The sequence below is a fragment of the Megalobrama amblycephala genome, linkage group LG6 (assembly GCF_018812025.1).
Source record: "Megalobrama amblycephala isolate DHTTF-2021 linkage group LG6, ASM1881202v1, whole genome shotgun sequence".
NCBI classification, from domain to species: Eukaryota; Metazoa; Chordata; class Actinopteri; order Cypriniformes; family Xenocyprididae; genus Megalobrama; species Megalobrama amblycephala.
Window position 1 is genome coordinate 9,841,526 of NC_063049.1, and position 15,084 is coordinate 9,856,609.

At 37.9% G+C, this 15,084-nt stretch overlaps 1 protein-coding gene across 7 annotated transcripts in view; it reads right to left on the reverse strand.

Annotated features, from left to right (window-relative positions):
• ubr3 (ubiquitin protein ligase E3 component n-recognin 3) overlaps positions 1 to 15,084 on the reverse strand; it is an 89,258-nt gene that overhangs the window by 51,365 nt on the left and 22,809 nt on the right. For 4 of the 7 annotated variants that reach the window (XM_048192890.1, XM_048192889.1, XM_048192887.1 and 1 more), the window contains exons 20-24: positions 10,414 to 10,555; positions 10,102 to 10,206; positions 7,934 to 8,128; positions 7,763 to 7,795; positions 1,812 to 2,257 (exon numbers count right to left, since the gene is read on the reverse strand). In XM_048192890.1, the coding sequence (XP_048048847.1) occupies positions 1,812 to 2,257; positions 7,763 to 7,795; positions 7,934 to 8,128; positions 10,102 to 10,206; positions 10,414 to 10,555 (921 nt within the window). The remainder of the gene's footprint in view (positions 1 to 1,811; positions 2,258 to 7,762; positions 7,796 to 7,933; positions 8,129 to 10,101; positions 10,207 to 10,413; positions 10,556 to 15,084) is intronic. The other 3 variants (XM_048192892.1, XM_048192888.1, XM_048192893.1) reach the window with 1 other exon arrangement.

The window sequence follows — 15,084 nt, forward strand, 5'->3', positions numbered from 1 at the left end:
AAGAGTTTCCAGCTGACAACGTTAAGGACAAATGCACATGCACAAAGTCCTTTAATACAGCTCTGAGCACAACTGCTATAGTTTTGACTTGGTTTGCAGGGGGTATCTGTTCCATAATCAGAGGAGCTGATTGGCGGATTACTACTCGTTCCTTCAACATTAGAGCACTGAACATCATAACAGCTCCTGAATGTGACATAACGTTTCTCAAATCAGACATTGATTCAGTATGTAAACATAATTAATTCTAAGGCTCTGAGAAAGGGTGAAAAAGAACACAAAAAACCTTGACTAACAATAGACCTTATTCAGAGCATCACCATATTAAAGGGAGGCTGTGAAAGTGAAAGTGAAGTGACTAGGGGTGTTACGGTATATACGGTAATATTCACCACCAATAACCGCAATAAGCTCTGCATTTTGTTACTTTCGATAAGAAACAAAGTGTCATCCTTCAAATTCTGTCCACGAAATCATGAAGTTTAAACAGAAAATGCCATTTTGACGTGCTTTGATGTGGGGTGACAGATCACTGTACAGGCGCCTCAGTTCAACCGGCAGCGCGAGCGCGGAGCGCAAGTGAATGTGTTCATCTCTTCCTCCTTAATACTAGTTACAGAATAAACATGAAAGAACATCTGAAGGTATGTTGCAAGATTCAGTACAACTAACTGAAACGGTCATATCTCATGTAATCGCTCATTCAGTGTTTCAACGGTGGAAAGACATCAATGAAAGCTTCCGTATTCAACAATATGTCATGATGCATTTACCTCAGAAAAGCCATTCAGTGTTCACAGCTTGTTAGTTCGCTAGAGAAATGAACTCTTTCGCTTAATATATGCACCGTATTAGCCAATATATTCATTATTTTACTTAACCTTTTAGTGATATCCTGATTAGGCTATTTAATGTATGTTTAAATAAATCTGATGTTAAAATAACAGCCACTGTGTAGAAATGATTATATTTCAACAACGAATTGGAGTAAAAACATTTAGAAGTTAATGCAAAAACTGCCTTAGGTGCAGCTTACAGGTTTGCATACAATTTGTTATTTGAGTGTTGATTATTTTATCTAAAAATAAAAAGCAATTGAATTTAGGCTAATAGTTTGGGCTTCTTTCAAGTTAGGGCTCCCTACATAGTTTATAGCATTAGCAGAGATAATTTTTTTTATCCTTAAGAAACTTTTAGTTTTAATTTAATTTAATATATTTAAAGACAAAAACACAATTTGTTCAGTAAACATCTGTTTAATAATAAAAAAAAAGCAATTTTATGCTTAGTTTTCTCTCCACCTGCTGTACCGAAAACTGTACCGAACCGTGACTTCAAAACCGAGGTACGTAACGAACCGTGAGTTTTGTGTACCGTTACACCCCTAGAAGTGACATGTAGCCATGTATGATGTCCCATACTCAGAATTTGCACTGCATTTCACCCATCCAAGTGCACACACAAACAGCAGTGAGTACTGAACACACACAGTTGTGGGTAATGAGAGTGGAATAGAGCACAGTTCATTAACTCCCCCCCACCTACGCCTCCTGCCGGTACTGAGGCTCGAACCCGCGACCTTCGGATTACAAGTCCGACATTCTTCCACAGCTCATGTTGTCTGGAGTTTTTGGTCTACTGAATTTCTTAGAAAGATATTTTTGCAGTGTTTCGTCACATTAAATAACAGTACAGCCGACTGAAGAGATGTTTATCCCTCAAAGCCTCGCTTTCATTCCTGCTAAAAATCAAAGATGGCGCTGCTGTGAATAAGGTCTAATCAAATGGAATATGACACAGGGAACACACACCTCTCTTCCTTGTCCATACTCTTCTTATCTCCAGGACTGTTCTTCTTGGGTGGTATGGGTGGACACACCTTTCCACAGATTTCCTGTAGGCATCTCTTGCTGTGCCGGCTACGGGCGGAAGCTTTGGCCAAGATTCTTTCGATGGCTGTTAAACCATCTCCATGTGCGTGATGGGCCGGATCCACCTCGGCCAACCAACTCAGAGACAGAGAGTTCTGCTTGGCAGACAGTTTTTGGTGCAGTTTGACCAGGAGTGACAGCATGCTCTCACGGATCTCCAAAATCTCTGTCACCAGCTGCGGGGGTGAGCCCGGCGGCAGCCAACGGGAGGATGAGGACTTGGGCCGCACTGCCTGACTGGCCTCGTGGTTGCTGCGGTTAATGATTTCCTGGAACTTCCTCCTGCGCTCCGCCACTAGACTGAACACTTGAGCCTCACGCAGGTTCTGAGGAGAAACCACAGACAGAGAATAAATGACAAATAGACATATAGCTGCAAGCAACAATTATGGGGCCACGCACACCAATGTCACACTCATGGTTGCATTGAGTAGATTTGTTTGGTCATAGTCATTCAAAGTAAGTAATTCACACGCTATTAAAGCAATAACCCACTTGAGGGTGAGACAGGGTGTTAAGTAAGGGATAATCGATGGCTAGCTGCGCGTTAAGCGATTTTAATGCACATCGTGGATAGGGGTGGGAATCGGAGGGTACCTCACGATACGATACGATCACGATAAATGGCTCACGATAATGATAATATCGCGAGTCAGCGATTCTGCGATAATCGATATATCGCTAGACAATCCTATAATGATACATCGCGATATTGGTCTTAATATGAAAACAAAATGCACGTGAAAAGGTCAAGTGCAGGTTAACGGATAAATCCGATCTTATATGTAGGCTACATTTAATAGATTCACGTCACCGAAAGCAAGAAATATGAGGTGCATTTTATTGACCATCAGTTAATTTCAAAATCAAAGACTGCAATAGGAGAGAGCGGCAACAGCACTGGTATAAGGTCTCATTACTTTTAATGAAGATAATTGTGTGTTATGCGTCTGCGACTTACTTTCACTTTCATATGCGGCAGTTTGCGCGTCAGCTTGCTGAAGAGATCTGCGGCGATGTGTGATGCAGTAGCGTTGTCATATCTGACTCTCACATGTTTCAGTTTTAGTATTTTTGGGAGAAGTAAAATTTACATATGTAGTTTCAACAACCAGATGCATTTAGACTGAGCATAGACAGTTTTGACTGGAATGCGTCCCAGACCATCTCCTGAAGTGGTTTGAGCGATCGGATTTAAATCCGTCTCAAATGCGTTTTTAGGCATTTAGGCATTTAGACCTGGTCTTTTCACGATCGGATAGCTATCCGATCAGAGAAAATGCATGAAGTCACCAGGTGCAAACAGACCCTTTGACGTTCTTCAAGCGCTTAGATATACACGGGAGCGTTCGAAAGCAGGCGTCTATCAGAGGATCCCTAATATATACTTTCAAATGCTCCCGTGTATATCTAAGTGCTCGGTGAAGAACGTCAAAGATGTCTACGACTGTCACATCAATGGTATAAAAGTGCGTCAAGACTTTGAACTTAAACGTGGCTGGGGCATCTATTTTACTCACACTGCTGTCTGCCATCCTGTTAATAACCTCTTTTTCTTAGGCTAGTTAACTTAAGTTCACGTTTCCCTCATTCATGTGTTGAGCGCCGCCTTGAAGTAGGACGCTTTGAGCAAAGAAATCTATATATAGCGCTTTATTTTTTAAAATTAAAATATCGATATTTGGCGCAGCGATACGATTCTCGTATCGCACAGAGAAGGATGACGATATATCGCCATATCGATATTATGTCCCACCCCTAATCGTGGAGACAAAGAACCACCTGACGCCTCCACAAAGTGCATTAAAATCATTTAATGCACAGCTAGCTGTCGATTATCCCACTTATACCATGGTCACTTGCCAGCATAAAGTTGTTATTGATGTTTAGAGTGCAACATTTGACAGGAAAGGTCAAATTAATGGTTATTTTCGTCAGTAACGGCTCATTAGATCCAGCATTCTGCCTGGTTTGAATTAGACACATAGATAAAGTAGTGTGTACGATTACATTTATTTGAATTAATTAATTATAGCATTTATTTGAATTATCGAGAAAGTGAGAGAGAGAATAATATCTGTATCTGTTTAGCATCTCTCTCTCTATTAACAACAAACCTGCGAGTTTAATTACTTCAAAATTGGGATGAGACCCCCTAGTTGCTGGGAAATATAATGTAGCGGCTCAGTTGCGAGGCTATTTTAATAGTAAAAACTGCAGGGCAGCGTTGATAAATTTCTGTGCTCCTGAATGTTTCTGTGTGTGCACAGCACAATCTCTGAGTGATGTACGTGTGTGTGTGCGCTTCAATGAAAAAATAAAAAGGTGATTCAACTGACTTGGAACTACCTGTGCATTAAACGGTTTTATTGCACACCTTCCAGCCAATCAGAATAGCGTATTCAGATAGACCATGGTATAAATCATTGTAACACTTGGTCTCAAGAGGCTTATTGCTTTTATAAAACAGCGTTAAGTGAAACACAATAAAAGTCACCAATATTTAGTAGTTTATTAATTATTAAATATTTACTAGTGTTAATAAACAGAAGTAATAGAAACTAGATAAAAATGTTAGTCAAGACTTTGATGTTGGCTTAAAGCGAGGCTAGAAAGCTTGAAGTAGTTTAAAAAGCCTGAAGTTTGAAGGTTTTAAGGTCATGCAGTCACAGACAAACAGACTAAGATGGATGGATTTTACTAGGTAGATGGATATTCCTTTAAAGAGACTGCAGGGGCACCATTTTTTGTATTAATAGATTCAAGGCCATGACACCAAACTGACATCAAAAAACTAGCAAAGAACTTGCAAGCGTCTAGGCAAAAAAGTTGCACTTAAACACTCTGCAAGACTACAGCCAATGGCTAACTAGCATTCTGTGCCTGCATGAGAGAAAATAACTGTCTCTACCAGAAGGTGGCAGTAGTCTTTGTCATTCAGAAAAGAAAACCGCAGGAGTTCTCTAAGCTAAAGAAGCAAATCAGAGCGATGCGTCTCACTGACTGCCCAGCACTGATTCAACATGCTCAACCAGCCAAAAAGTCATTGACAGGCTCCAACTACTGCCAACAGCGGCTCAACAACAGCTCCAATCTGGTTGATGGCCGACCGCTGGATTGGTGTGTCATGGCCCTGTAAACAACACCACTTTCTAGAGTTTTAGGGGCTGTTCACACAGAACACGCTTTTGAATTTTAAAATCTTGCTCATGCGCAAGATGCTGCGAAAGGTGTGAGACAAGAGCAACGGTCAAATACATCCATCTAGAGAATGGAAAAAAAGGGAAAAGCAGCACAGTGGAATGCAAAAACTTGTTCTGTATGAACAGGCCCTCACAAACGTCCCATAAGGCAAATCCATTTAGCAGCCTAAGAGGAAGACCACTCTGTCTCTCATAAGAAAGTTATTAGCAAGTGCCCCCAATGGGCAGCAAATAAGATCACAGAAGGACTTCAATGTCTCTGTCCTCAGTGAAATACACAAAGGTGGAGCAATGAGCTCAAGGTTAGACCTGACATGGGTCTTAAAAATTGCAGGGTCCCTATGGATCCTTAAAAAGTCTTAAAGGAACACTTCACTTTTTTTGAAAATAGGCTCATTTTCAAACCCGCCCTAGAGTTAAACAGTTGAGTTTTACCGTTTTTGAAACCATTCAGCCGATCTCCGGGTCTGGAGGTTCATTGAATCTGATTTGACCATTAGCATCTCACTCAAAAATGACCAAAGAGTTTAAATATTTTTCCTATTTAAAACTTAACTCCCCAGCTAACTCTCCAACTACACAAACTTAGTGGGACTATTTTCAGGCGCTGCGTAATATCATTGCGCCTGCTGCACCCATGGTACGTCAGCAAAGTTCCTTGATTATTACGCTGGAATGAGAATATAGTTCCTAGACATATCGGTCTAGAAAATCTTAACTTTTCATTTTCTGTTGGTCTTAGTACACGATGTAACTACAGAAGAGTCAAGTTTTAAAAATATCGAAACTCTCGAAACACTTGAAGATAGGCTGAATGGATTCGAAAATGGTAAAACTCGACTGTTTAACTCTAGGGGAGTCGGAAATAAAGGAGTGTTCCTTTAGGTTTTTATGAAATTTAAGGCCATAAAAAGTCTTTAAATTCTTAAATGGTAAGTCTTAATTATCTTTTCAAGTAGTCATAAAAATATGTAAACAAAACAAGAATCGTGAATCAGCTTATTGTGATTTAGGATATAATTTCTTGGTTTCAGAGCAGTTCACAATCAAAGAATACCATATGCTAAGCAATTACTTATGATGTATTGTTGATGAATTTTGACAATGTTTAATGGTCTTTATATCTCCTGCAAACAAGTTGCCTTTCAGCAAAATTCTCCATTCTAATAAGTGCTGCGCAGCTTTGTAAACAGGTATTACCAGTGTGACCGCTATATTTTCGCGGTTAAATAAGCACCACCTACTGTCAGAACTTGCATTTTCATTCAGTCTGTCTCCTGTTTCTGACTAAAGCAAAAAGGTGACCCATATTTTTACGCAGGACAGCATAAATGCAGGTGTGGTAAACCGGTGGATTTAAAAGAAGCTAATGTGCATTCTGAAAATCTAAACAGATTTTCTATATACAACACATATATAATCATTTATTTAAAAAAAAAATGGTTTAAAGGCTAAAATGTGAGGTTTATCATAATTTTTTTTTTTTTGTCAAAAATTGTTTAATATTTTTTATTTTACAGTTTAGGATGTTACCATAGACATCGCCCTACTCCATCCATGTGGTGTTCATGATATTTGTGCAGGTCTTAAAAGCTTTCATTTTGATTTTAAAAACACTGCAGATACACTGAAATAGACCTGCTTTTTTCTAGTTTAAATTCACAACATTTCTGACCCACAATTGGCAGAACATACTCTGGAATCAAAATAATAAAGGACAATTTATATACACATATAAAGAACTAACTCTTACTGAACGTGTCAGCTGCCCATAGTGTGTTTAATTAGCATGCTAATCTCACTGAAGCGAATGAATATTTAATAATGAGCACTGAACCACTGACCGCTGTGCTCAAGACTCATTATACCACCATACATCACTGGAAACACATGCAGTTAATGAAAACTAACTCTCATCTCCTACACTCACCTCTGAGCAAGTTTGAAACATGAATGAAAATCACACATACTATGATCACATCATCACACGAGAGAAACAAACCAAGCAGGAGAAAAGAGGACAGATCAATAAACAAAAGACAAAAAACAAAAAGAAACCCAAAAAACAAACAAAACGAAAACACAATCACAGAAAACGAAGATACCACAAAGTACATCACGACCAGTGCTCCATTTCCTGTGCACTTACTTATAATTGGGTCAATGGCATGATGCTTGTTTTGGGTGTCTGGATCTATTAATCTATCTCTAAAATTCTGTGCATTTTTCTTTTTCTGAGAACCGCTACATTGTTATTGTAACCTGTTTACACCACTTAAAAAAAAAAAAAAAAAAAAAAAAAAAAAATTATATAAACGTTTTTTTTTTAAAAATGTAAGAAATTTCTAAAATCTTGCACATCCATTTTGAGCTATACATTTTCTTCCTGTTTTCATCATCTCAGATATCCTTATTTTGTCACAGAACCCCTTAATTGTCATTACCATTTCCAAAAATTTGAGTAACACAAGAAACGAGCAACAGGTTTTTGAATATTGCAAAAGAACGTCTGCAAAACAAAATAAGTGCAGTCTTCCTATTTCAGACCATTCCATACTTGGTTATTCAAAACAGAACTCTTGAAATCATTTCACATCACTTGATAAAATCATTCCCAAATCCCTCTACCTCTCTCCAATTTCCTGTCAGCCTTCTGGAACTCTGTGGATGGAGAGTGGTGTCATCAAAACAACGGCAAATAGACATCAACTTTTTCAATCCCCCCTCTTGTCTGCGTTGACCCGTTCTACCAACCCTTAGAGCTCAGGTGAGCCTGTAACCTGACAGCATCTGCCTCACCTGTCCGAAGGTGGCGCTCTCAGAGCTGGTGCTGGGTGGAGTTTCCCGCTCTCTCTCCCTCTCTCTCTTTCTCTCCACCTCAGGAGCGGTCTCTGGCACTCGAACCCGCACAAAGTTGATGACGTGATGGAGGTTAGACAGCAGGCTGGTGCCTGGGAACCAGCTATCATGGCAGTGCTCCTCGATACAGGGCTCCTGTAATAGAGTGAGAAAAAAAAAATCTCAGCAGGAAGGACAACACAATAGCCAGGAATCCTGGAAAATGTGCTTTTAGCTGCCAGCCCGCCACACATAATCTAGACAGAAAGAGTTCAGTTCAGTCATTGGACTAACCGTGATTTAATTAGTCAAGCAGTGATAGAGTAATGACAGATTAGCGGCTGGTAGATGAGTCGAGTGTGTTAGGACTACAACCCATGGAAGTTATGCTGAGGCCATGGACAGACTGTCCATACCGGTGTGATGAATAGGATCCTCAACTGGATGGAACTGGAATAATTACTTTGACTGTTGCAATCCCATCGGACTTACGAAAGCTACCTGAATCATAATAAAGCACTGTTGGCCAGAGGAGAACTGGCCCCTCGACTGAGCCTGGTTTCTCCCAAGGTTTTTTTTCTCCAATTTCAACACCTGTTGTCACCTGCTGTCGCCTTTGGCTTGCTTAGTTGGGGACACTTGACATTTGATATTCAAGAGTCTTTTGATCTGTCTGCATGGACACTATTGTATGCGAACTGATCTGAGCTGGATGATGACATCACTGTTTACTCCAGTGCTGATATAGATAAATTAAATTAATAATTACTGTTTCTTATTGTTTCTTACAAAATAATGGTGACTTGACAGTGCGCGATGACTATTTTAGAAAAAATGTGCAATGTCGTTGTGCTCTGGTTGAATGTTAGGACAAATAATGTAGGCCTTTTGTTTGTTTTTTTGTATTAGTTTTTTTTTTTAATAACTAATATAATATAATCATTGTATTTATAATTTTTTTTTTTTTTTTTTTTTTAAGACGTCATAACCTGCCATACCCAACCCAACTGACGAAACATGTAGGTGAATTTATTCGGTTTGTGTAAAGCCATTCGTTAGTCTGGTTGTTTGATGAGAAAAAAGGAGAAAAAAAGCTTTAAGAATTAGTACAACAGTAGCAGCGAAGGACTATTATTCTGTTGTGTGGAACTGAGGAAGAACTGATTGCGGCACGGTTTGATCTTTGGTTGACCAATCAGCAGAAAGGGGCGTTTTCATTCCCGCCCACATGTAAAGATAGAATATTCAAGCTGTTTATTAATTTTCTACTCCTGAACATAAAAATGAAAAATCAAGCTGAATTGTTGTTTTTTGTTGTTTTTTTTTTTTTACTACTTTCAATATTAAAATCAAAAAACGGATGATACAAAGATTCTCAGAATCCCCCGCAGTGTTGGTTTGGTTTCACCCCGGTTCATTTGCGTTCATATTACATCACAAACATGTACGCCGCATGATAGAAAACAGAACGTGTATCAATATATTGTGTTTTTTTTATTAATGTTATGCTATTATGAGTGAACGTCTACCGTAAGTGCGTTGCATGATGACATTGCAAACGGACTCTTTTGAAGAGACAGCTGATTGCGAGCCATTCATTTGCTGCTCTGACTGAACTCACTATGTGAGATTACACTGCACACTCATTCTAGCTCGTATATAAGGTAAATCATCACCACTGACATCCCCTACATGTGTTTTGTTAAATTAGTGATGTTGTCATCTTCTAGTAACGTGCATGTTACTTTACATCCTAAAGTGCTGACCCGAGGTTCAGTTGATTTCACATTCACGTGAATCACACCACAGTTCCAGACCACCTCCTATAAATAGTCTCAGGTTCGGTACCCTGGTACGCTCTCGGGTCCGAATGACAGCTTTACCATTACACATTTTTTATGCGAAGTAATCTGTGAAAGCACCCTTATTTAGATGGAAAACTGCAAGGAGCCCTTAAAGCTTCTCTTTTATTGATAAGCTTTTGTTGAGCTTCTCAAGTATAAGAACACAACGATTCACTCTGAAATATGCAGTGCATATATTTAATTAATCTGCATTGATTAATCTTTAGAGGAGGTCTTGACAATTCTGACCAGTCTCGTATTTAAGAAAAAAAAAAAAATGCTTACCTCTTCTACTTTGTCATCCTGGACCTGATTATCAAGTCCGAGTTCTATCAGGTACAGCACCATACACAACACATGTTCAGACATGTTCTGATGATCCATCCAGATCTAAAACAGAAACATAAAAACAGTTATCATAGATTAAAAAAACAAAACAATGGGAAACCACTCATTTCATTCTAGTAAATGACCACCCATCTACATATAAAATGTCACGAAACGGTAAAGTCCGAGTCATTAACTTAAGTTCAAGTATCTTGTAAAATTAACCACACATATCTCTATCAGTGCGTTTTGCTCAGTGATAAGTTTCACCTTATAAAGCAGTGTAAAGATGACGATATGTAGGGTTTTGCAGTGCAGCAGGCGCACCAATCCTTTATAGCAGGGGTGCAGGGGGGTCCTCTCTTTATAGGGTGGCCAGGGGTTCCCCGTATGAACGCCTGACTGTTTCAAACTACAAAAGAAAAAAAATAATTAGACATTAATTAAATGACCTAATATACTTCAGCAAGCCTGTTTCCATACTAATTCTAAAAACAAAAGCACCCTTCTGAGTATTTTCAGTGTAGTCCTGAAAAACAACAAAAAAAAAAGTTCACCCCAAAATGACAACTGTCATCATTTACTCAGTCCCATATCATTCTGAACCCCACATCTTTCTTTTTTTCATGGAACACAAAGGGAGATGTTCAGCAGATTGTTCTACCACCTCTTTTCCATATGATGTTATTGAATGGGGAACAGGGATGTCCATCTCCTAAAAGTACCATCAAGAAATCATAAAAGTAGTCCATAACTTGTGCACTATATTCCAAGACTACAAGTCCTACAATAGCTTGTGAGAGGAACCGATCCAAATTTAAGTCATTATTATTCAATGAAAATCTTCCACATCTCACAGCAATCAAATCAAATTCAGACGTCATAGCCTTTACCCGTCCACCACCACTGTAGCTTTTAAGTTGTGCTTTTTTGTCAGTGGTTCTTGTAAAATTATGTTTTTGTCATTTTGGAGTTAAACAGACCAAGTCAGCATTCACTTTTCATTACATGGAAACATTTCCAGCATTCACATTGGGTTTCAAACAACATGAGGTTAAATCACATTTTTGGATGAACAATTTCTTTATATCTGTAGAAAATTATTTTATTGAAATATTTTAAAAAATATATGTACTTTCAACAATATTTCCCCTTTACAATTTGGTTTTTAGATTAAACACTATGTACTGATAAATTACCCAAGGGATCTAGGACCAACATAAACCAAGATAATGAAGTTTCCATAAATGTCCATATAACCCAAAATTTGCTGTGGGCCATGACACACAGATGGCCACTGCGCTTAAATCAGTTCAAATGAAAATAAAAACCTGGAGGTTTTCATAAAGGTAATCATTCAAAAAAAATGAGGAAAATAAAAATGGTAAAGCAACCTCCATTGGTCCATTTGAAAAGGATTGGCCAAAGTTTAAATCATGTGAAACGATCCATTTTGGGTTCATATGCGTGTATGATTCCAGTGATTTACAATATCAGAGACAAGGAACTGTAATACAAGTCAAAATAGATGCATGTACAGGGTTTTTCCTGCATTAAAAATATTTTGGTGGCCACTAAAATCTTTGTCCCTCCAAAGATTTATTTGTTCATTTATTGTGACGCTACATGCCGTTCTACAGTACCAGCACCTGATGATAGCCGGATGCTTTAAAACGCTCCTGTGAGAGTCTGTGCAGCTCTGAAGAACATCACAGGTTTCTATTTACAGCGTGTTTTGCAGCATTGAGTTTTGTAGCCAATCACATACATATCTGTTGAGCGCGTGAACGCAATGACCAATCAAATGTGTTTAAGTTAGTCAGAATCTGCTCCGTACCTCTTAAACCAGGGGAGTATTTGTTCAGCGTGACCCACTGCTAAGTTTTTGGATTTACGATTTACAAACCCTATTTAAATGCATGAATGAATTCGATAGACAGTGATAACTATATCAATGGACGGAACAAAACAATCTGATACTGTATGTCAAGTAATCAGTGCATTAAATCCTGTAAATGCAAAATAACAGACCTGCCACTTTTTCTAAGTAATGTGTTACTTTGTTTTTTTATTTTATTACTAACTTCTCAAATCAGTCACTCAGTGACTTTTTACATAGAAATGTACAGAATTTTAAATATAAAAATAGTTCTAAGCTCTTTGTTTTATGATCTGTCTTGACAGTTATTATTATTTTTTCTCATGAAGTTAATAATACATAATATTGTGGATGAGCGTGTTCATCTGCCACCACCGAAGACCATTTTTGACCCAGGAAAAACCCTGATGTAATAAACCATATTTTACATTTAATGTACTGCTGATGGAGTTAAAAGCCACAGCGGACATGAGATAAAATGCAAACATAACTGCAAACAAAGTGTGCTTGAGAAAAACTCAAGCTTTATCAGACTTGAACACAGCTGCCCTGCTTTAAAGGCATCACTGACTCCATTTGCGTTGAAAGGAACACGGGATATAAAATATTTTGTCCTCTTGACAGGTGATCCATCATCCAGCGGCCGGACACAAGCAACTCAAAACATATTCACAAACTGACACGGTCAATGTCAAATACAATAAAGTTCTGCTGAAAACTACTTAAATGACATCTCTAATTCAGACGTTCACTGCTTTCATGTTCATCTTGAAGCTATTGCAAAACTATCATTTAAACATGGCATTGAATTTATAGAGGAGAGAATATGCTTTTAAAGTCAACATATCAAATATGTGACCCTGGACCACAAAACCAGTCATAAGGGTCAATTTTCTGAGATTGAGATTTATACATCATATACAGCTGAATAAATAAGCTTTCCACTGATGTGTGGTTTGTTAGGATAGGACAATATTTGGTCAAGATATAACTATTTGAAAATCAAAATATTGAGAAAATCACCTTTAAAGTTGTCCAAATGAAGTCCTTAGCAAGGCATATTACTTACAAAAATTATTTTTTTATATATTTACAGTAAGAAATTTACAAAATATCTTCATGGAACATGATCTTTACTTAATATCCTAATGATTTTTGGCATAAAAGATAAAACGATAATTTTGACCCGTACAATGTATTGTTGGCTATTGCTACAAATATGCCCGTGCGACTTATGACTGGTTTTGTGGTCCAGGGTCACATATGTCTTTCCTTTTTGGCTGACATCACTTAGGCAATGCAGGCTGTTGGTGAATGTAAATGCCCACATTTCATGATGCAATCAATTCATGATGGATAAAATCACAATTTGGGATGTGAAATGTGTTTTTTTTTTTTTTTTTAATCACTAGAAATGTTTTGCATATTCCAGAAGTAAAATTATTCATTTCAATAAAAAGACACATTTGCATGTAGCAAAATGCAAATGCATATAAATGTAAATACAGGATGAAAAATATTCAATAATACAATAGAGCTGCTCGATTATAAATAAATATTTTTGTTTAAATTAGAGATCACGATTCTCCCATGATTCTAAATAGACGACTAAACAAAATAATATGTAATTTCAGGAAAAAAAAAAAAAAAAAAAAAAAAAAAAAAAAAAAAAATCGATTTGAATGAATGATTCAATGACATCACTTGTAACAGTTATAGTCACTGGTAACCATAGACTGTAAAAAAAATATGGACGTAGTGTCCGTGACGTCACCCATAGAGTTCTGAACAGCATTTTTGAAGCGAAAATGAGGCCGCTGCCATCTTAGCTGCGCGTCACCGCACGTCACTCCTGGATAACTGAAAATGGGTAAAGAGGCGGGAGGTGGTTTGAGCTGATGTGACTGGTTGCTGAAACCATGCCCGCCTAGATCGACATGACCATGTTATCAAGCAAAGGAGCTATCTTAGATACTATCTAAATAATTAATGAAGATAAGTTTTATCATCAGAAAGTTCTAAAGGTTTACTGTCAATCTATGGTGTTTTTTTTAAAGATATAGATGCTCCAACACCAGTTATTAATTTGTGTCGGGTGTGCAAATAACACACAAAAAAAAAAAATCAAACGAAAATAACAACATGGAAAATCAAAATGGGACTTCATACCTTTATAATGAAATAGAGATCGCGAGATGAATCCAATCTGTGGCACTTGGGTAAAATATGAATGCCCATTGCAAAACAAAAAACAGTACTTTTTGTCCATGAAATATTGATATATTATCCATTGTTTGCATCACATTTCTTCTGAATGATCTGCTCTCTGTCATCGCTCTTCAAGAAATAATGCAATCTGAGCAGCGTTTATGTTGTAAAACTGTATACGATCGTATCTAACAAACAAATGAGCCTGTGTCCAAAGTATATTTTTTCAAAACAGTGCAGCAGTTTTAGTTATAATATCCAAGCAGTGCTGTCGGATTTTGATATCCTCCCGCCATTGTCGTAGTAAATCTCACAACCAAAATTTTCAGCCAATGCCACGATCCAACAACGTGTGTTCTGTTTCTTCCGCATGCATGCACATCTACACAGACACATATCAGTCTCGAATATTATGCAGCAAGCCATATTTTATAATTGTATAAAATAATCGAGCACATATACGGCTGAGATGCCAAATTCAGCGGCTGGAATTAACTGAGGTGAAGTGACGGCTCACAGACAGCAGCGGCATCTACCTGTCACTCAAGTGACCACGCCCTTAATTATGCAGAACTTTAAGGCTTAATATAATTTAAACGGATGAGTTATAAAAAAAATTCACCCCCCTCAGAGTTGTCATGAAGGACAAAATTAGCAGTATAGACCAAAACCACAATTTGAACCAACTTGTAAACATGTTTTTTTCTGCTGTAAACTTGGCCAATTTAACATGGGACTCAATGAGATTCTGCTCTCTTTTGGAGCCTGTCCCTAGCAGCCAGTCGATGAATCGCAGTTTAAGTCACTTCCGTATTGGCTTCACGAGAGACTGGGGGAGGTTGCCGCTTGCTGGT